Below are 20,954 nucleotides of genomic sequence, written 5' to 3' on the forward strand. Positions count from 1 at the left end.
TCCCCCGGACCACGCCACGGGCAGCGACAGCAGCAGCAGTAGCAGCGACAGCGAGAGTGACAACGAACACGGTGGCCCAAGGAAGGTAATTTTTTTATTCTTTACTATTTTTAATTTTTTTTATCCCGGTAGTAATATGTTAATTATTCAACTTACAATAAAAAATCTGAATTTTTAAAAAAAAAATTAGACAGAGATTTCTTTTTTTGTTACTGGATAATATCATCTAATTTGAACAATTTATGTCTTGTTTTGTGTTGGATTGGTCTTTTATTCGTCCTTGCCATTAAGTTGTTCTGATTTTTAATCACTAATTTGCATCATTTTACAATATTTTCTAGAATAAAAAGCTTAATTTATATTGAATATTATATACGAAATTCAATTGATATATAAACAATGAATTACTACTTTTTCATATGTGACTATAGATAGCGTTTCATATGCTATGGATAACATATATTATAATAATTCTTTATTTTATTGTTGGACAGAGTTGCTGAAGCTGAACAATGGGATCTGCAGAGAAGCTTGGAATGAAGCTACATAATGGTTATTTGCTATAAAGTTATAAAAAAAATTATATATATAATAAAAATGACTATGTAATACATCATACTTAAGTTTCGTTTCCGTGTATAAGATTGTATTTTACCAATAACTCCAAGCTTCTTATCAAGTTATGAACACATTCACAATATATATAATAAAATAATTTATAATATAATATATGATCCCCCTTAATTCACACATAATCATGAGTATGTATTTCTGGTTTTCCTTTTTTAACACCCCATTTTACCATATTTTCGTATTAAATTAATCAAATTAAAGCAAATAACGTGATCTACAATGACTGTATCTCGAGGTTTATACATGCCAAGGCATACACATAGGTTAATTTTGATACATAACTCTATATTTTCTTGGCACAGCTTGCTTAATTTATTTTGATAAAAAAAAATTATAATTTGTTTGCGTGTTTCCATGAAGGATAACCAGAAATCCATGTAGGAATCATAAAATACAACTTTTAATTATAGTCTAATGATTTTAGTTAAAAATGATAATCAATTAATTAAAAAGTGTTTAAGCGACTTCTTGGTTCTTCTCCACCAAACGGACCCCTTCGGCAGATCTTAACACATTGGCCTGAAGAAGAAAATAAAATCAAAATGAAATCCATCCGTTTTAAAAGATATAAATCTAAAATCGAAATAGATGAAAATGGTGAAATTTTTTTTTTTTACCGTTTTATAGAGATTTTACGGTGTTAGATCTGTTCGTGAATGCATGCTTTATAGGGAAAAATCGCATTCATTAATGTATGCAATTTTAATAGCGTTCACATTGAATCCATGCACCAAGCATGCATGTATGATGTATACATACAGTGTGAGTGTGTGTGTGTGTGTGTGTATATATACACGTGCACATATACCTGCATACATGCATTAATTCAACCGGGGTGCACATGCAGGTATATATGCGTATGTTCAATGTATAACTCCGAGCACATAAATTACAAGCTTCATATATTCCACATGATGCAAATTTTTTGTGGATGACATGGACATATACAAGCATATATACTTACACATACAGTGACATACATACATACAACTGTCGTGAATGCTCATATACACACACACATATGCATATATGTAAGTGTAAATATATAGATGTAAGTATATATATATAAAACCTGGTCTTCGGTGATCTCAACAGCAAAGCCATCAACGATGAGAAGAGACAGAGTCTTGGTGTAGGAGCCAGGCTCCAGATTCCTCGACAGAACTTCTTCGTGCTTCCTACTCAGATACATATCCAACTCTTCACTCTTCCTCCCTCTCATCGTCCTATACTTTCATTATATACACACACATATATCAAACAATTCATCAATATATACACATGAAACATTTCATACACTGATGTGATCGATGTGCATAAGTATATGCATATATATATATATATATATAGGCATTATACCGTTCAAGCCGAAGACGATTGTACTCTGGATCGTAATTCATGAACACAAAATAGAGGTTTTTTTCGGAACTTCCCATTTTTTTTTGTGGTGTGTCTGTGTTTTTTTTTTCTTCGAAGTTTGCACTTTTTAGTGTGTCATATACACATGCTTATATATATAGGAGAAATCAAGAGATTAATAGCAATAAAGGATGAGCAAATATACCGCTCATGTAAATAAATATCTACAATCAGTAAGTCCAAATTATACGACTTATGTTAAAATCTCTATAGGGTTTTGGCATATATATTCGACCTAATTATTCATATAATAAAATCAGACAAAGGCAATATTTTATATATATATATTATTGTTTTTTATTCGTCCAAGACATTGACATGAAACCTCTTTTTGAGTCTTTTAATCATAGTTAACTATAGTCTAATCATATTGCTTATTCTTTATTCTGATATTAGTCCGGACGTCTATATATATATAGACACCCGGTTACAAAAAATAAATCATAGTTATCAAACATGGTTTAGACCAACTCATTAGATAGATAGATATCTTAGAAATTTTAATTTCTAAATTAAGTATATGGGTGTCCATATATGTAGTTATACTTGAACATTTTTGCTATACACGACATGAATCTCTGATTTATTTCAGTAAAAGGGTTTGACCATGACCGAACTTTATGTTTGAACATTTAATGTGATAATATTATGTTATGTGAAAAATAAATTATTCAATAATGTACTAAAAAAAATACATGCGTGGATGTGTCGATACGTGTGTGTTCGGTCTAATTTCGGAAGTCAAAGATGTAGTTTCACATATAGGTTGGTCAAAGAGAACATGGTAATTACACATGTCATTAGTGAATTAGTCAAATTATTATAGTTATATGATATCATTATCATTTTTTTTATAACGGCTGATCCCTAACTACTATTCTTCGGGCGTTCTGACTAAATAAACATCCGGCCCGAAAGCAATCTTTGTATATGGACTATATAGACCCAAAAATTATCTCCATCTCTACCAGATAGGAATCTAACACTCAATCTCAACGTAGAGTTATCTTATACCCAAAGTTTGACCACTCGGCCATGACATATTGGATATATCATTAACATTTTCATTATTGTGTTGACTTCTATTACACCCCCATTCTCACTAAAACAATTTTGACCATTTTGGTCAGTAAATAATAAAACAATAGTATAACATTTTTCATTGTATATACAAGTAATAATATGTAAACAATATCTATAATATCATACAATCACTTGGATGTTCTTATTATATATCTGCACTTTGACATTGTGACTCTAGCTATAGAAAATACACCGTGTTTTCCGGATAATAGGTTGCAGTATAATAATCCAATTAAATTTTAGATCTAAAATATTATATAAATATTCCAACAATTTTAGATTTGAAAATGTCAATACAACTATTATAATATTTTTCAAATGATTGGTTCGGCGTATATGTTTTTGTTTATACTAGAAATTAAAATTGTTTTATAGAACATAATATTATACTTCTTCAGAAACATTTTTTGAAATTATATTTTTCTTGAATTCATGACGAGTGAATGCATAAGTATGAACCTGCAATTATCAGCCTGGAATTCAAAAATATTCTCGTTTAAGTACACGTGTCGAAAATCTGAACGAGAAGAGGGGGACCGTGTGTGGTTCTACGGAATCATAATGACGTGTCATTGTTTCGTTGGTCCGTGATAAAAGTAGATTGTACAGGTCTGCGGCAGTGACAGCTGTCCGGCACGTGGGGTGACCATTCCTTTCTTTCACCAATTTGTGATGTTAGCTTTTTTCTTTTCCTTCCTCAATCATCATAAATCTCCGAAACATAAATATAAAAGTTGTGTATTTATACAATTGATGTGTCATTTATACAGTATTTACGTATGGGTCCTAATAATTCAAGATGAGAAACAAGTTCATAGGCCCAAAATAAATAAATGGAATTTGGACCAACATAGGTTACAACATAAATAAATGGAATTTGGACTTGGGTCCGGTCTCATTGTTCGTACACGTCGTGCACTCGTGTGTGATAGTGCTTACAACGATATGCGCAAGCTATAGATAAATACATAACATATGGACGGGGGGTTTTTTTTTTTCTCACAGCGAGTAAAATATGATTCGAAAAATTGAACACTTACAACGTGGAACGAAAGTTCTAGAATTCGGACAAACAAGAACTGGCTTTCCCGGTGCTTCTCAGCTCCGAACAAGGCCACGGACTGACCTTAAGTGAAGTTCCAATAACATCGGAACACTTCCACGTCGGATACGAGTTCCATCTTCCGTGGAGGTTAATCTCACTCAGACAGATCCCTGCCACAAAGTTTGTTTGCTACAACCACGTTACCACAATTCATTATACACCAAATCTAATCTCCATCCATTTAGTTTTTCCACAACATAATTTGAACTTCTCATATGAATGTTTTCACAAAATTTGATAATCTCATTTCTGTTAATTTGATCGAGTGGTCGAAATGTTCAGTGAAGAAACATGGATTGGTGCTTGGTAAAAGGAAAAATTACCTGTAAATGGTGAACCCTTGAGGCCTCTGATAGAACCGGCGTTTAGAACGTTCACTCCCCAGACGTTATTGATCTTTATGCCCTTCACGATAGGGAGAGCATTCGGGTTATAGTTCCCGTCGGGGTGATCGCCCGTATCGCCAGCGATCTTGATCCCATAACGAGCATTTTCTACGTATACATCGGAGATTCTGATGTTTTGTATGAAACCTCCTCGGCCGATGTTTGTCTTGATGTTGACACCTACCCCCATGTTCGAGAGAGTGATGTGTTGGGCCAAGATGTTTTTGATTCCGCCCGAGGTTTCGCTTCCTATGGCGATTCCGGCAAATGGGGATGATCCCGTTATGCGTCGGATAGTTATGTTTGAGCTAGGACGGCCAAAGGCGATCCCGTACTCGTCCCATCCACTTTTCACGGCGACTAGATCGTCTCCAGTTGAGATATAGGAGTCTTCTATGCAAACGTTGGAGCTCGAGTCTAGGGCAAAGAAACAGGGTTCAGTTTTCATTAGTACCAAGTTCAAAGTCCCTACATGGATCAAAGAAAATTGTGACAACTCCATGACATTCTTCCATGCTACGAAATCGAAGAGTGTAAAGAAGGTAAAACCTGGATCAATTCCATCGGTGTTGGGGGAGTCCGGTGGAGCCAAGATGGTAACGTGATGGATGACTACGTTACTGCAACAAAGACGTTACCAGAGATCAAACACTGTCCGGAGTATAACTCTTACACAATTCTAAATCTTTAGTTCAAAACAACATATTTTGTCGGGAGAAGAGGAAAAAGATATATATATGGTGGTTTCAGTCTAAAACTTCGGATTATAAGTTACCTGCAATAGACAGGGTGGATATTCCAAAAGGGAGAATTCTGGAAAATGACGTTAGAGATAACGATTCCCTTGGAGTTCAAGAACTCAACAAGATTTGGCCTCGTGAACTTGAGCGTTCTTCGCCACCACATGTTCCACCAGACTTCTCCTTGGCCATCGATTGTCCCATTTTCCCCTTTTAAAGCACGGTAATATAAATGTCAAAACCATGGAATCGCATTCTGAATCAGGGCAAACACATGACCAAGACAAAGATCAAGAACCGCATAAAAAAAAACTCTCTTTTAGTACTTATCATAGTACCCAAATAGAATTATGTTCAAACAGTAATGGTTGAAACAGGGGAGGCTAGTAAAATGGGGATAAGGTTTAAACTCACCGGTGATGACCACATCACGAAGCCCATCTCCATGAATGAAGCTCATGTATCTTCCTCCAGGCAACTCCCTCCCTCTTCCATAAGATGGCAGAGGCGCAATCAATGGCCAATTCAATGTATCCTTAACAAACAACAACAACAACAAAAAGGTGAAAAAAATCAGTTAGCTACTAGTTTCTGTGATCGAAACATAGATTTCCGAATTTGGATTAAAAGAAAAGACCGGGATAGTGTCTTAGTGCACAACTATGTACGAGTACAGTATATAACCATTCTGGTACAAGTCATTAGGCGTAAAATGGAATGGTAATTACAATAAGGCAAGCAATGACAGACTCTTATTACAAAAATCTCGAAATTTTGCATGTAAATACGTCACGAGGTTAAATGTAGCAAACACAGAAAAAAGACACGATATCAATCTCTGTTTTGTCCCGTAATAATCGAGATTACCATTAAAAAATGATTCTTGTCCACACCCTGGCCACATTAATCAACTAGTCTCGCTGTTTTATTCGTACTAAGTCAAATATATAATAGACTGATGTTGACAACATTGGATAATGTGAATGACAAACATTTGCCAGCTATCTTTGGATACCACCGATTTTGGTCCGTTGTGACATAAATAAACATAAAAGCACATCACATGCAATGTCCCATCAGAAATTTAGCCCATAGCCCATGATGCGTGGACCTACCTTCAGTCACAACACCATACGCTGCATGGCTCCGAATTCATTTATCTAAAACTCAAGACGACGACAGTGATGAGTGTCGATCTCATCAAAATGCATTAGTGACTCAATAATTCATTTTTCAGAACTTAACCACTAATTCCTATGACACTGAAGAACAATCAATGGTGACCATTTGATTATTGGAAAAAGAAATGTCGATATATCTACGTTACGAGACTCGATCCTAAAACCCAGATAAAACCCATTGATGAAGCATATCATACTAATTTACGCCTCTACAAACTCCGATAAGACGGAGCAAAGTTATACCCATGGACCACCCAAACAATTTTGGTGCCGATTAGTGTTAAAAAAAAAACAATGGAAACCAAAGTTCGGGACCTCTGTCAATTCCGGCAAATTTGAATTAACGTTCTCATCTCAACCAAATCGAATCAAAAGAACACAGAGTTCGAATTCAAAATCGGATGAAAAGCTTACCTGAACGGCTCTGATTACGGCGCCTCTAGCCAGGTAGAGAGTCATGTGACTGGTCAGATTGAAGCTCTCAGTGAGATAGACACCGGGAGGTATATAGAGAAGAGTACCACCTCTCCTCCGGAGATGCTGAATCCGGTAAATCGCCGCCCGGAACGCCTTCGTGTTCACCGTCCGACCGTCTCCGACGCCGCCGAAATCCGTTATTGAGATCTTATCGTTCCGGTACCTCACCGGAACAATCCCGGAGCATGTTTCCGGTTCGGCCGAGGAAGAGGAAAAGACAAAGGGAGTAAGAAAACAAAAGGAGAGGCAAATGGAGACGGAGAGACGCGACATTTTGCAGCGGTGACTTTGGAAGCGAAATTGGTGTGGTTTGAGAGCGTGAAGACCAGGAGACGAGTACAAATCGAGCTTTCGTGGAGGCTTTGTTTGGGAGACGAGAAAATGCGAGAAAATCTAGAGAGCTTTTTTTCTCTTCTAAGGTTTTTTTGTTTATCGAGTGAAGCGCCAGAAATGGTGAACGAAAGAGAGAGCGATGTCCACGTGGGAATATTTGTGCGTAAAATTATTTTTCTTTATTATTTAAAACTCAAAAATTCAACGCAACGGAAAAGTGAGAAGAAGGCACGTGGAACGGTGGAATCGCACGTGAGATCGTCTAATCATGGGTTTAGAAAGTTTTAGCCTTTATCTTTTTTTTTTTTCCTCACGAAATCTATCGATTCTCTTTTTAAAAAAAAAAAAATTTAGTCGGATGCTCATAATATTAAAATTATTCCCGACTCCAAAAAAAGTATTAAAAGATATAAATTTATATCTAAAGTAATAAAAAAAATTATATCTAAGCTAATAAAAATCTCAACGGTAATACATTTCACAGTCATTTGATGTAATATCTCGAATTCTTAAAAATCAGAAAACACAACAAAACCCCTTTAAAATAGCGAAAGGGCAAGAAAATTGAAGGGAAGTGACTAAATTGTAATAAAGTACAATAACAATGATGGAACGCATAATTATGAAATTTGAAACAACAATTGGGCCAATAGGCCCAAATATATCACTATTAAAACTTATTTGGGCTAACAACTGAGTCTCGTGGGCTTCAAATGAAAATGTTTCAAATACTTACTATTTTAACTAAATTGTTTCGGTACGTCTTATTGACACGATATCCAGTTCCAAGAATTTTGTAAATCGATTATACCTCATTAAAATTATATTATTTAAAGTCCCATTTTTAAAAATGTCCTATATATATATAACGTTTTTGGGAAAAAAATCTATTGCCGAGATAAACATTTTGCAAATTCTCTAGATTTGCATGGAGTGTGATCCAAAATCGTATGCAATGTTATACCCAAAAAAAAATAAAATCGTATGCAATGTCATTATATATGTTTTTAAAAAAGAGGAAACGAAGATTTACGTCACGTGGTCTCACGTGCGGAGGTAGGAATGGGCCGCTTCGAAGAAACAGCGGTTGGGCTCTACTCTAATGCACGAGAGGTCAAATGATGGATCACGTGGTGGGCCCCAGCTTTTATGTCGGCACGCACATGCCTTCACATGCCCCTGACCCTTATTATCCCTCCTAATATATTTTTTTTATTTTTTCTATTTTTTTTTGGTAAATGGTTGCGTTGAGTAATTGGATTTACTGTCTACGATACCGTGTCATTCGTCCAGCTTTCTGGATTGTAAAACGTTGCGGAGTCTGATCCGAAGGTTCGAGGACAGGTTACATCGTTATAGAAGGGTATAATGAGACGTTATTTTTTCTATTTCCGTTCTAAATATCAATATGCATACACACAAATATATTAAATATAAATAAACCAATAATAGATTCACATATATCTCGGAAGATATTGCGAGGTTCACATAACTGATAACTGCATGTTGTGATTCGCTGTGTAAGTAAATATATCTTGATTTTTTTTAGACTGTGACATGCCATCTCTGATATGTAATTAATTCGTTATATCTTATGCCATCTCATATATGTTATGTGTATATTTATCTTTCTGATACAAGATTCTTGTCTCATTTTAATTTCCAACACATTATCAGGAGATACTTATAAATAAAAAGGGGGGGGGGGGGAGTTATTCATATTATAATACGCTCACATTCAAATTCAAATTGTGACAAAAATCTTGACTAAATAAAAAAACCCGAGAAATCCGGACCAGATCTATGGAGTATAGCCTTACTGAATAGACACTTCCATCTTCCGCACGTGCGATAATATAAGTAAGTCCTGCTGTACATATCCCTTTTATTTACGCACGTGTGAAAATCAGCTCAAATAAAAATGCCCAAGGTCAATCAGCATTATATTTTTCTTTCCTAAGCTGGTTTCATAAAATTCGGCGTCAATCACAATAACAACAATAGTGCAAATCGAACCAACCAAACACAAAAAGATTCAGAGTGAACTTAATTTTAGATATTACTCGTAAATTTTTAAAAATTAATTGTATATAAATGAAGAGTGATTCCGAATTTTAGGTGAATTAAATTTCGATTGAAATAATATTTGGAATTTTATAAACTGTGGCTTAAAAACTCGCAACCTCTTTTTCCGGCAGACCGTTGATTGCAGTTGGGGACGCATTTATATAATGTCTCCCTCACTTTTGACAGCATTTTTATTTTTACGACCAGAATCCCTATCCTACAATCATTCGGGTCGGACACTGTACACCGCAACGCTTCTCAATCCATGGACCAGACGAAAACGGCATCAGAACAACATCACGGATCTGAAAAAACTCACCGTCCTGCGCAGTAGCCGACAAACTACGCAGAGCAGGTAAACCACTCTCTAAAGCTGACCGGCTCAAGAAAAGTTTCCATACCTGAATTTCGAACCCACAACCACTTGGTAGAAGGGAATTATCACTAACAACTAGGCAGGCTGTGGAACTCCCCTTTTGACAGCATTTTATTTTGTCGCTTCTCCCTTTTATTTTTTCTGCTTGTGAAAAAAAATTAAATTAAAAATTAACTTAAGAGTTATATATTATTCCAAAAGAACACATTAATTATACATGGAACTAGTTTAGTTGCATGGAAGATTCGGAGCTTCCGCAAGTGGTGGAGTACAATATCTTTTAAATATTGTCGAGTAAGAAATTGGAAATGATTCAAAATCAATGTCACTATTGTTAATTTATCCCATATTTTGTAATTTTGTATTTTTTTTGTCGATTTATTATTCTTATAATAAGGTCCTGTGTCACCTTTGCATTAAGAAGAAATAAAAACAACATGTCATATTAATTCTGTTCAGTATTTTGATGGGGTACTCAAGTTGAATACTTATTACAATGGCGTCGAGTATGCTAATAAGTTATCAATGTTAAAATTTCCATACATTTAAAACAGAAACTTTAAAATATTCGAGACAAATGGTTATTGATAATTTGATACCGATTAAATATTTTGGTTGGGTTATGAACCGAAACTGATTTAAATTTCGTTTTAAAATGAATTTAATCTCATCTGAATCCATTTTAAAAAAATATAAAAAAAAAACTAAAAAAGTGAACTAAAATGATTTTTCGAAAAATGATTTTTTAAAATAAAATTTCAATTCAAACTTAATCCGAATTACTTTAAAATTTAACATATAGCCAACTGATGTCAATTAAAAATTTTGAATTCAAAAAATATTTTGTTGATGAGAAAAAGATATCGCGTGTTTGATTTCACACAGAGAAGGAGAAGAAACACAATAAGCCAATATGAATGAATAGTGCGAACACAGAAGATGCAAAAAATTACCATGTATTCACATCAAACAACAGTTAAAGAAATCGAGTATTTACCGCCGCCGACACAGTTTCATAGCCAAACATTAAAAAGTAATTAAATAAATCTCATTTGAAATTCGAAAAATACATATAAAATAAGTTTGAAATTAAATGCCTCTGCTGTTTTCTTCCCTCCCGGTACCTTCCGTCACCTTCTTCCATATAAACCTCTCTCTCTTTCTCATCTTCTTCACCAACCTCTCTCTCTCTCTCTCCCTGATTCAACTCTGAATTTCAGGTGATCAAAAAGCGTTCAACAAATTTCGAGCAAGACCCATCATTCTGTTCGATATTTTTTTTCGAAAGGATCAAACTTTCTTCAGATAACAGAGAGAAGGATCGGAATTTTCTCGAGAAAATATCGCATGATGGGTTTCGGTGCTCTTTTTCTTCTTGTTCTGCTTGGATTGGTTGATTTCGCAGTTTCAGGGCACGACTACAGAGAAGCTCTGAGCAAGAGCGTTCTCTTCTTCGAGGCTCAGAGATCAGGACACCTCCCTTCCGACCAGAGGGTCACTTGGCGTTCACATTCCGGTCTTAACGACGGCAAAGCCAGTGGCGTAAGTCCTTCTCTTCCGTTCTTTTTAATTATTTTTTATTCTGTTTAAATTCATCATTTTTCATGATCAGAGCATCGTAGATACGTTATAATTTTCTGTGATTTTGATTTCTATTATAAGTGGAAAATGAACAAAAAAAGGTTTGACCAATAAAGTCATTTGATATGGTCTAGGCGCACTTCTCAGAGACTTTGTAACATAAAAATATATTTTGTTGGAAAAAAATAATATATATATATATATACACGTCTTTAAATAATATTAAAATTGACGGTTACAAAATATATTATTAAATATAAAAAAATGAGCAGGTGGATCTAGTGGGAGGATACTATGACGCAGGAGACAACGTGAAATTCGGATTACCGATGGCGTTCACGGTTACGATGATGTCATGGAGCGTCATCGAATACGGTCCTCAACTCGCACTTAACGGCGAACTCGGCCACGTCATCGACGCCGTTAAGTGGGGCACCGACTATTTCATCAAAGCCCATCCCGAACCCAACGTCCTCTACGGAGAGGTATACACATATACGTATCATTCAACCGTCGTTACAAAATACGAAACACGTTACAAAAAATATTATAATGTTCTGATTTTTTTTTTAATTTAAATTTTGTAGGTTGGAGATGGTAACACGGACCATTATTGTTGGCAAAGACCAGAGGATATGACTACCGACCGTAGGGCCTACAAGGTCGACCCGAATAATCCCGGGTCGGATCTCGCCGGTGAAACCGCCGCCGCAATGGCCGCCGCTTCCATCGTCTTCCGCCGCTCCGATCCCGCCTACTCCGCCGAGCTCCTCCGCCACGCCTACCAGGTTCATTTCCCGAGATCATTTAGTTTTTCAGATTTTAATATTATGGATTAGAGAAAATATCTTGTGTATTTTTCAAATGATAATACATTATATTTTCTAGACCGACCATATACTGTAATATTAGTTACTGTTTTTATGTTAAAATTATATTTCGTTATAAACTCAAAATTTCGGAGCTGGAGTCAAATAACAGTACGCGTGTAACGGTTATGTTATGATTCAAAATAAAAATAATATTTCGAAACTGGCTTTAAAATATGCAATAAATGTAAGATATTAAATTACGCAATGATGATTAATAAATGTACAAAAATACTTTAATTTTTAGCTAATTAGTCAAACTCTTCTTACGTGGCAGCTGTTCGAGTTTGCGGACAAATACAGGGGCAAATACGACAGCAGCATCACAGTCGCTCAAAAGTACTACCGCTCCGTCAGTGGCTACAACGTACGAAACGCAGCGTTTTCCCAAACGCTTCCTCCTCCATTATGCATTTGTTCCTTGCAATGCCTTTTCTCTTTTTCTTGGATACGTTGTTTGCAATTCACACGCTACATGTTTTGGAATTAAAACAGGATGAACTATTATGGGCCGCTGCTTGGTTATACCAAGCGAGTGATAACCAATATTACTTGGACTACCTCGCCAACAACGGCGACTCCATGGGCGGAACCGGCTGGTCCATGACTGAGTTCGGATGGGACGTTAAGTTCGCCGGCGTTCAAACCCTTGTCTCTAAGGTATTTTCCTCAAAACCCATCTGGTCTTTATTTCAAAATGTTTCATATAAACACATAAATATTGATATATTTTTTTTATAGTTTTTACAAATTTAGGTATTTTTAAAACATTACAATAGATTCATTGATTTATATATATATATTGGTTCGGTTTGTATACAGTTTTTGATGCAAGGGAAAGGTGGAATGCATACGCAAGCGTTCGAGAGGTACCAACGAAAGGCGGAGGAATTCATGTGTTCGCTGTTAGGGAAAAGCACGAAGAACGTACAGAGAACGCAGGGAGGGTTGATTTTCCGACAACGTTGGAACAACATGCAGTTCGTAACAAGTGCTTCCTTCTTGGCCTCTGTTTACTCCGATTACCTTTCTTCCTCCTCAAGAAACTTCCGCTGCCCTCTCGGAACCGTTCTTGCTTCTGACCTCCTTGCTTTCTCCAAATCTCAGGTTTGCCTCCCTCTAACTCTTTTCTTTTTCACATTTTCACCCCCTATCTTTCGAGAACGCAATGTAGGTCGAACTATAACGAAAAATCCGTGAAACCAAACGATACCGAGATTTTTTGCCACCACTGATTAGAGAAATACAAACCCAATTGGATCAATTGGTAATCTGTAACCATACTGTATCGAGAATAAATATTTAATTTTTTTTGGCAGATTGACTACATTTTGGGAGATAACCCAAGAGCAACGAGTTACATGGTAGGTTACGGAGAAAACTATCCTCAGCAAGTGCACCACAGAGGATCGTCCATCGTATCCTACAAAGTGGACTCAACGTTCGTGAGCTGCCGTGGCGGGTATGCCACGTGGGTCAGCCGCAAAAGCAGTGATCCCAACGTCCTAACCGGAGCCCTCGTCGGTGGCCCTGACGCCTACGACAACTTCGCCGACCAACGCGACAACTACGAGCAGACCGAACCCGCCACTTACAACAATGCCCCTCTTCTTGGTGTTCTCGCACGGTTAAGCTCGGGTCCAACTGGTTTCAACCAGCTTCTTCCCGGTAAGATTATAATAATGTAATCCGGGTTTAATCGTATAGGCTAATGCCCGTATTTGTTAACCAACAAGTACTAGTATTATGTGATTCGGGCGTTTTCACTAACTGGGCTTTTTGGTTTGAAGTCGTTGGGCCGGCTCCAAACCCAGTTATCAGAAAACCAGCGCCTGTACCGATTACTAAACCGGTTCCTCGAGGGAAGCCGATTGCAGCTCCTGGTACGCGATTTTCTTTCGAATCATTTGGTGAATTTATTCAATTCTTCGCTAATTTGGAAAAGAAATTCATAATGACCTCAACTTGAAAACCAGTTCTATTTGGCACAACAAATTGACCATTCTTGTTTTGTTTTGCAGCTTCTTCTGTCCCGGTTACCATATCACAGAAGATGACCATATCATGGAGTTACAAAGGGATAATCCACTACCGATACTCGACGATATTGACTAATAAATCTCTGAAAACACTGAAGAATCTGAAGATATCAATCAGCAAGCTCCACGGCCCGATTTGGGGTCTAACCAAAAACGGAGATTCTTACGGCTTTCCGGCATGGATCCAATCCTTACCGGCTGGCAAAAGCATGGAATTCGTCTATATCCACTCGGCGTCTCCAGCCGACATCTCTGTTTCTAACTATAACCTCGAATAGGATAAGAGAATTTCAGTAAGTAAACCGGTTTACCAACTCGTAAACCGGTTGACCCACATCTACTCTCAGAGAAGCTGGACTAACGGCTTAACTGTACCGGTTGGTGAGGGGATTGAGAGATAACGAGGAATTCTCTAGTTTGTATACATAGAGAGAGATTGAAAAGAGGAGAAACGAGGCTCCTCTGTTTTTTTTTTTTAGTTTTGATTTCTCTAAATCAATGTTTTGTTTTGTGTGCTGTAATCTCTGCAGCATTTCCATCGATCATAGTTTTTCTTTCTTCGTTACAGCCGCATCTTATAAAGCAGGTTGAAACAAATGATGGCTAACGTTTGGATTGAGATAACCTGATTCGAAACTTTTGATGATGATGATGATGATGATGATGATGATGATGATGATGATGATGATGATGATGATGATATATGCGACATGGCATATATACTTATACGAACACAAGTACGGAATGATATTCCGACTTTGCGTGTAGATAGATGCTTCCCTGGTTCCAGAAGGAAATTCGCATCATTCTACAAAAACAAAATTTAAAAGAGCATTCGAAACCCTGATGCTTGTGATTTTCTCCAGTTTTCGAACCTTCTCCCCCTCCTCCTTAGTTCTTCTTCCCCACTGATCATCCTGTAACATTCCAGAACATTACCGAAACACCTCGATCCATCCACGGTTTTGTCGGAATTAAGCTTGTTCATTAAGATTGGACACGTGTTATAATGTTGCTTGCCCTCAATTTTTTAAGCTTGTTACCTAGTCTTATGGCTAAAACAACCTCCGAAAGAGCTTACGAATGCTTCGGCCCATCCTGTTCATCAAAGGGGCTTCCGAACGACGATTCAGCTCGTCTGAAGAACCATCTTTATGATCAGATTCGCCTTGGCTTTCTAACGGTGCTTCATGCTTATTCGAATGATCGTGTTCGTCCCGAATCTCTTCCATATTGTTTTCCTCGTTCTCGCTTTCCAACTCATCCCGATTCTCTAAAGAATCTTCAAGAAGACTCGGCTCGTCCCTTCTATCCAAAGGATCTTCCAAATGATTCGGTTCATGATCTCGTCTCTTTGTATGATCCGGCTCCTCCCGTCTTTCCATATTATTTTCCTCGTTCTCGCTTACCAAATGAATCTCCGATCCATCTTGACGCTCTAAAGAATCTTCAAAATGCTCCGGTTCATCCTGTCTCCACTTTGTATCGTTCGGCTCATCCCGACTCTCCAAAGGATCTTCTGATTGATTCGGTTCGTGATCTTGTCTCCTTGTATGATTCGACCCGTCCCGACTCTCCAAAGGAGCTTCCGTATGATCGGACTCGTCATGGTTCTCCGGAAATTGTTCCGAATGGTTCTCGAAAGAAGATTCGGAATGGTTTGTTTCATCACCGCTCTCCAAAGAAGATTCCGAATGATCCGTCTCATCGTTCTCTCCGGCTTGGTTAGAAGTCCCTATATCTACCCTACAAAATGAAAATCCAATATATTCCAATTATTGATATGATAGGGAACCTATCATAACGTTGAAGCTCTTGCTTCTTCTTTCTGATTTGTTTGTACACATTAGAAGCAACCTTACATTTTTTTTTTAATAGAGTATCACTTTCCGACAAAATATATAGAAGCCCCAACGTTAAATTAACATCGACTAAACCAAAAAATTGAACCTGGAAAATATTAGTAAATTTAAATTGTATAGAGTTTAGATATCAGCTTCCTATTTACATTGGATTTATATATTCTTATCACTAGGATAAGAATAAAGAGTTCTATTGTTAGAAAACTAAACTCATTTGATTATCAATAATACAATATCACTTTATTTCGCAAATTTTTATTTTTGGTTAATCGGGTAACCTGAACCTAAACCCAGACTAATTTTGAGGTCGGGAGCCATTCATCTGATTTGGATTATACGTTCATTCTCCAAATTTGAAGTTCGAACTCGATACGTGACAAACGCTTTGCGCACCTATTTGACCAGTTGAACTATCCAAATTTAACTTATTTCGCAAATTTTTGACATTAGGATCGTAATAATGTCTAGTTAAGAGTATTTTCTGAAAGATTATATTTGACGGGTTTAGTGTCAAGAGCAATTGGAACTCACGCTTCTTCGACATGTCTCATTTTCGAGCCTCCCTGAAAGACACGAGAGGGTTAATTATTGACAAATTACGAAACCGGAAGCATACGCTAAAACATAAACCATTTTTTTTAGGAATTCAAAACTATATAACTGTAATGAAAACATAAACCAATGTTTTCACATTAATGTTAACCGTTAAAGAAATTGTAGCCCTGTTGAGTTTTTGTTCTTGTTCCTTAACGGTTGACATTAAACAGCAATTAGTGAGTAAGCAATATTAGCTTAATTTCCGTACATGCAGACGTACCTTAAGTAGTGCCCGTAAGAAATCTGACTTGGTAACTGTGGCGTTCCAATTAGCCTCACATTCTGCATGAAGGTGCATTAAGAATTCTGATTTTTCAAGTGCCGAGATCCTTTCAGACACGTCTCTTCGATCAAGCACATCTTTCGTGCAATAGTCTTTCTGCATGGATAGGAAGGAGGGGGCAATATTTTTAAATCAAAGGCAATGGAAAAACAAAAGAAGATGATTCATGCACGTGCACATGCACGCACGTAAATTCTACCATGCATGAGAAAGTGCTTTGATAAGAGTATATACTTCAAAAACATTTTCCGTATGGATCAATGAGAAGCATCAAACCTGAGTCTCTCGATCGTACACCTTTAGCGATTTCACGAGCTCAAGATCACGCTCCTCTCTTGTCAGAGCTATGTCATCCTTATCCTAGGTTAATCATTTTAATCAAACGATAGAAAGAAGATTAAATAGGTTCATATACATACATATATAGATATATATATCAAAGATTAATGGTCTTATACCAGAGGGAGCAAGCATTCCAAGTGTAGAGCACAATCGCAGAGTTCACATTTATAAGCAGGACCCACTGGATCAAAAGGAGACTTACACCTGTCACATCTGAGACTACTTGGCATGTCGGTCAATGAATATCTGAGCCTCATGATATGCCAGAAAAACTCCTTGTACTTAGCGTGAACCAGCAATCCAAGGCACTCCACATGGTAGCTTAAGCTACACTTCTCGCATCCGTAGAAGCAATCAACGTTACACGGCTTCCTACAAGCGTTGCATTCCAGATTCGTTATTGAGCCGCTCTGATCGATATGAGCCCTGAAGCAACGGAGATTGTGTTCGTGACATTCGACCTCTAGCGTTGCCTCGGGGCACTTCACGTGGTAAAAAATGGGCCCCCACATACACGGATCATCGGTACATATATACCCGTAGTTACGAACCTTTCGTCTGCAATCTGCGCAACGCATTCCTCCATTCGATCCCCGAAGGTAGAGGGAATGATAGGGCGAATGTGATGGGCGGACCACACTTTGTCCCACGAGTTGAAGACATTGGTCGTGATATGTTTCTTCGCATTGGGGACATGCCGAGCCTTTTCCATGCACAATCTCATCACATATACTGCAATCGACCGGTTTTGACCTTTCGAAGAATTGAACCAAGTTATGACCAGCCATGCATGTTTTCTTCCCTCTTGCCACTTTCTGCACCAACCTTGTATCTCCTCTCGCGCATCTCAGACAGATGACATAATCGCATGTGCGACAGAACAGATTGAAATCCTTGAAAGCTTTTTTGCACATATCGCATTCCATGTTCTGCGCCGGAGGTACTGGCAGGAGCGTGAGAGGGTGGCTCCTATGAAACCTACGTGTTGATTGTTGTCCAAGTTTCGCGCATGCTTCATGTGCCACAAATTCGCATTTTCCCGACACATGAAACACGCATCTATACGCCCGGATGTCTAGTTTATGTTTACACACCGAGCAAGATGTGTTGGAAACGCCCCCCATGTCATCAAAACGTTGCAACATATGAGTGTGCGTGACATCAAAAATCTGCATAACACATTTGAAATCAAGAAAATTATCGCAGTTTATATTTTCATCGATGATTTAAAAAAGGACAGAGCGACCAAAGGTTCTAAGGACATACAACGTAACGTACCTTTAGCTGGTCTCCATCCGTGTCGCCGCTGTAGGACCCTCCATCAGTTCCTTCATTCCCTCTTGACACATCTTCAGCATCGTAAGAATATAAACTTCGCAAGTACATTGGTGAGGGCTTTTCCTATAAATTTTGATTGAGTATTAGTTAGTGAACAAAGTAAGTAACTTCTAATTAACGAATGTAACATTTTATTAAAGTTCTTGTCACCTTGCGAAAAATGCATTCGACATGGGCATAAAACTCGCATTCCTTGCAGTAGTAAGCATGACTTCCATCGCTAATCACTGTCTCGCAAAATTCGCAATGGTTGTCGCAAGACTCGTCAAACGTTTTGCACCAAAGAGGGTGCGGGTGGCGAGATCTACTCGAGAGAAGACTCGGTAGCTTTAGACACTCTAAATGGAAGTTCAAATCGCATTTCACACAACGGTAGTATGAGTTCTTGAAGTACTTTCCAGAACTCTTGCATATGTGGCAGGGTTTTTCCCTGGTGAATGCGTATAAAGCATTTCTAGCCACATAAAACAGAGCGTGCGAGTGAGACTCGTGCTCCAAACCACGTAACAGAGAATCAGCACACTCTATGTGGAGGTTAAATTTGCATTCTATGCAACCAAAGGGAATTCCATAGATCATATCTTGGCAAGCATTGCAAATGATTTTACGTTCTCCATGCTGAACGTAGTTAAGGCGCCTCAGAGAATGAGGCGGGTGAACGGGATGTCGAATCTCCCGTGGAAGATCAATACACCATTCATGGATAAAGTATAGACAATAAACACAACCATAACATCTTGTCGTGCAGGACACATCACCGTCACACATCAGGCAAGAACTGCTGAAATCCGCTCCGAGCCTACACAAGCGGAGCATGTGCCTATGGCTGTAATGGTATATCGATTTCTCTTCCCATTCTCGAGCGATTTCCTTGGAAATGCACTCGAGATCAATCTTGATCTCACACTCTTTACATTCGTAGTAAGATCCGGCGGAGACGAACCCACATCCACAACATACGAATGATTGAGGTTTTTCATCGGATTGACGGAGATGGAAATGTAAAAGATGCTGAGGATGAAGACCGTGAGTTAACTTTGTATCAGAGAGCTTGAAACAAGACTTACAGAGTTCAAAGCCACAGGCATGGCAAGTGTAATGAATGGATGTTTCTTTGAAACACAAGCTGCATGTTCCATCGATCCCTGCTGTCTCCGACAAGGACGAGGTACAGTGATGTGCAAAATGCTGAATCTCTACCATATATTTTTTTTATATTTATTTATGGAAAAAATGAAGAATGGAAGAGAAGAAACAATCGTGATGGTTGTACTGTGTGTAATTTCTTTCCTTGATACATTGTTCTCCCAATGATTTATATCATGTTCATCATGCAAGACTAAATAGTATTGTTGTGCCTTTCGGGAAGCTGCCATGAATAAAAAAACTTGACACAATTCTAATAGGGAAATTTTATAATTTGTTTCCCACCCTAAGGATGGAATAACCAAAACCTTGAAGCAATGAATGAAGGAAATCGTACTCTCTTTACTCTTTAAACAACGCAAGGAAGGAATCCTACTACCAAACCCGAAAAAGGTGGCATGAGTAAATAAAAAATGTAAAGTATAATAAAGAGAAAAAAAACAGCAGAGAAATAATGTCTGCCAAATTAACCAGTAAATGATTTTGTAGACCAATAAATAATTAAAATAATATGTGTTTCTTGGAAACATATTGTTCTTCCGAAGATTAAAAGAAATTCTCAAGAGGGAAGATTTATATGTATTGTCATCATATGATATGTATGTAGGTAAAATATACTTTCGAGTTTTATTTAAAAAAAAATATATACTTTCGAGTGAATTTAGCAGTTAGGAAGAAAACAAAGAATGGAATAACCAAAACCTGAAGCAATCAATAAAAAAAGGGATAATTCCATTTAAAACCCTGTACTTTTCTCTCGTCGCAATTTAAACCCTGTACTTTTTTTTTATCCAAAAAAACATTGTACTTTTGAAAATTGGCAATTAAAACTCTATACTTTTAAAAATTGGCAAATAAAACCCTGAACAAAAAATAATATTATTTAATGCTGACATGACATCCTAGTCATCTGCCACATCATCAATCCCTAATATTTAATAATATTAATTAATAAAAAAATAAAAATAAAATAATAAAAATAAAAATAAAATTTTTAAAATGATATATATTCATAAAAATTATACATATATATAAACATGTTTATAAAATTTTTAAAATTATATACATATATAAATATATTTATATATACATATATA

The 20,954-nt window shown here is 37.1% G+C and overlaps 4 protein-coding genes across 7 annotated transcripts in view; 2 read left to right on the top strand and 2 right to left on the bottom strand.

Annotated features, from left to right (window-relative positions):
• LOC104814961 overlaps nucleotides 1-700 on the top strand; it is a 1,048-nt gene extending 348 nt beyond the window's left edge. The window contains exons 2-3 of the mRNA XM_010543225.2: nucleotides 25-85; nucleotides 495-700. Of these exons, the coding sequence (XP_010541527.1) occupies nucleotides 25-85; nucleotides 495-503 (70 nt within the window). The 3' untranslated portion in view covers nucleotides 504-700. The remainder of the gene's footprint in view (nucleotides 1-24; nucleotides 86-494) is intronic.
• A 3,288-nt stretch (nucleotides 701-3,988) lies between these two features.
• On the bottom strand, nucleotides 3,989-7,493 carry LOC104814979 (probable polygalacturonase). Of its 2 annotated transcripts, none has more exons than XM_010543249.2 (6): nucleotides 6,962-7,493; nucleotides 5,781-5,901; nucleotides 5,402-5,576; nucleotides 5,176-5,246; nucleotides 4,564-5,094; nucleotides 3,989-4,350 (listed from the first exon to the last, which is right to left on the bottom strand). In XM_010543249.2, the coding sequence occupies exons 1-6, from the start codon at nucleotides 7,295-7,297 to the stop codon at nucleotides 4,193-4,195; spliced, it is 1,392 nt and encodes a 463-aa protein (XP_010541551.1). In that variant the 5' UTR covers nucleotides 7,298-7,493; the 3' UTR covers nucleotides 3,989-4,192. The 2 variants fall into 2 exon arrangements, with proteins under 2 accessions (XP_010541551.1, XP_010541559.1); XM_010543257.2 differs by having other exon boundaries at nucleotides 4,564-5,043; nucleotides 6,962-7,490.
• A 3,452-nt stretch (nucleotides 7,494-10,945) lies between these two features.
• LOC104814993 (endoglucanase 19) lies at nucleotides 10,946-14,856 on the top strand. The gene is made up of 9 exons (XM_010543269.2): nucleotides 10,946-11,342; nucleotides 11,654-11,866; nucleotides 11,969-12,169; nucleotides 12,528-12,617; nucleotides 12,746-12,910; nucleotides 13,073-13,357; nucleotides 13,570-13,918; nucleotides 14,041-14,133; nucleotides 14,272-14,856. The coding sequence occupies exons 1-9, from the start codon at nucleotides 11,148-11,150 to the stop codon at nucleotides 14,565-14,567; spliced, it is 1,887 nt and encodes a 628-aa protein (XP_010541571.1). The 5' UTR covers nucleotides 10,946-11,147; the 3' UTR covers nucleotides 14,568-14,856.
• Nucleotides 14,857-14,980: 124 nt separating this feature from the next.
• Nucleotides 14,981-20,051, bottom strand: LOC104814999. Of its 3 annotated transcripts, XM_010543288.1 has the most exons (8): nucleotides 18,862-20,051; nucleotides 18,652-18,774; nucleotides 17,490-18,542; nucleotides 17,308-17,391; nucleotides 16,969-17,127; nucleotides 16,683-16,714; nucleotides 15,333-16,035; nucleotides 14,981-15,206 (listed from the first exon to the last, which is right to left on the bottom strand). In XM_010543288.1, exons 1-7 carry the CDS (start codon nucleotides 19,912-19,914, stop codon nucleotides 15,345-15,347), a joined length of 3,195 nt encoding a protein of 1,064 aa, XP_010541590.1. In that variant the 5' UTR covers nucleotides 19,915-20,051; the 3' UTR covers nucleotides 14,981-15,206; nucleotides 15,333-15,344. The 3 variants fall into 3 exon arrangements, with proteins under 3 accessions (XP_010541590.1, XP_010541583.1, XP_010541597.1); XM_010543281.1 differs by having other exon boundaries at nucleotides 14,981-16,035; XM_010543295.1 differs by lacking the exon at nucleotides 14,981-15,206 and having other exon boundaries at nucleotides 15,926-16,030.
• Nucleotides 20,052-20,954: the final 903 nt, after the last annotated feature.

The sequence above is a fragment of the Tarenaya hassleriana genome, unplaced genomic scaffold (assembly GCF_000463585.1).
Source record: "Tarenaya hassleriana unplaced genomic scaffold, ASM46358v1 Cleome1, whole genome shotgun sequence".
NCBI lineage: Eukaryota > Viridiplantae > Streptophyta > Magnoliopsida > Brassicales > Cleomaceae > Tarenaya > Tarenaya hassleriana.

What these genes read in the sequence shown, in the direction of transcription:
- LOC104814979 (XM_010543249.2), bottom strand. Translation starts at nt 7,297, where the DNA reads ATGTCGCGTCTCTCCGTCTCCATTTGCCTCTCCTTTTGTTTTCTTACT. An exon ending in ATCCACCCTGTCTATTGCAG is followed by an intron (nt 5,247 to 5,401) that starts GTAACTTATAAT and finishes TCTTTGTTGCAG; the next exon opens with TAACGTAGTCATCCATCACG. An exon ending in CACCGATGGAATTGATCCAG is followed by an intron (nt 5,095 to 5,175) that starts GTTTTACCTTCT and finishes TGATCCATGTAG; the next exon opens with GGACTTTGAACTTGGTACTA.
- LOC104814993 (XM_010543269.2), top strand. Translation starts at nt 11,148, where the DNA reads ATGATGGGTTTCGGTGCTCTTTTTCTTCTTGTTCTGCTTGGATTGGTT. An exon ending in TCCTCCGCCACGCCTACCAG is followed by an intron (nt 12,170 to 12,527) that starts GTTCATTTCCCG and finishes CTTACGTGGCAG; the next exon opens with CTGTTCGAGTTTGCGGACAA. An exon ending in TTGCTTTCTCCAAATCTCAG is followed by an intron (nt 13,358 to 13,569) that starts GTTTGCCTCCCT and finishes TTTTTTTGGCAG; the next exon opens with ATTGACTACATTTTGGGAGA.
- LOC104814999 (XM_010543288.1), bottom strand. Translation starts at nt 19,914, where the DNA reads ATGGTAGAGATTCAGCATTTTGCACATCACTGTACCTCGTCCTTGTCG. An exon ending in TGGAATGCTTGCTCCCTCTG is followed by an intron (nt 17,392 to 17,489) that starts GTATAAGACCAT and finishes TGATTAACCTAG; the next exon opens with GATAAGGATGACATAGCTCT. An exon ending in TGTACGATCGAGAGACTCAG is followed by an intron (nt 17,128 to 17,307) that starts GTTTGATGCTTC and finishes CTATCCATGCAG; the next exon opens with AAAGACTATTGCACGAAAGA.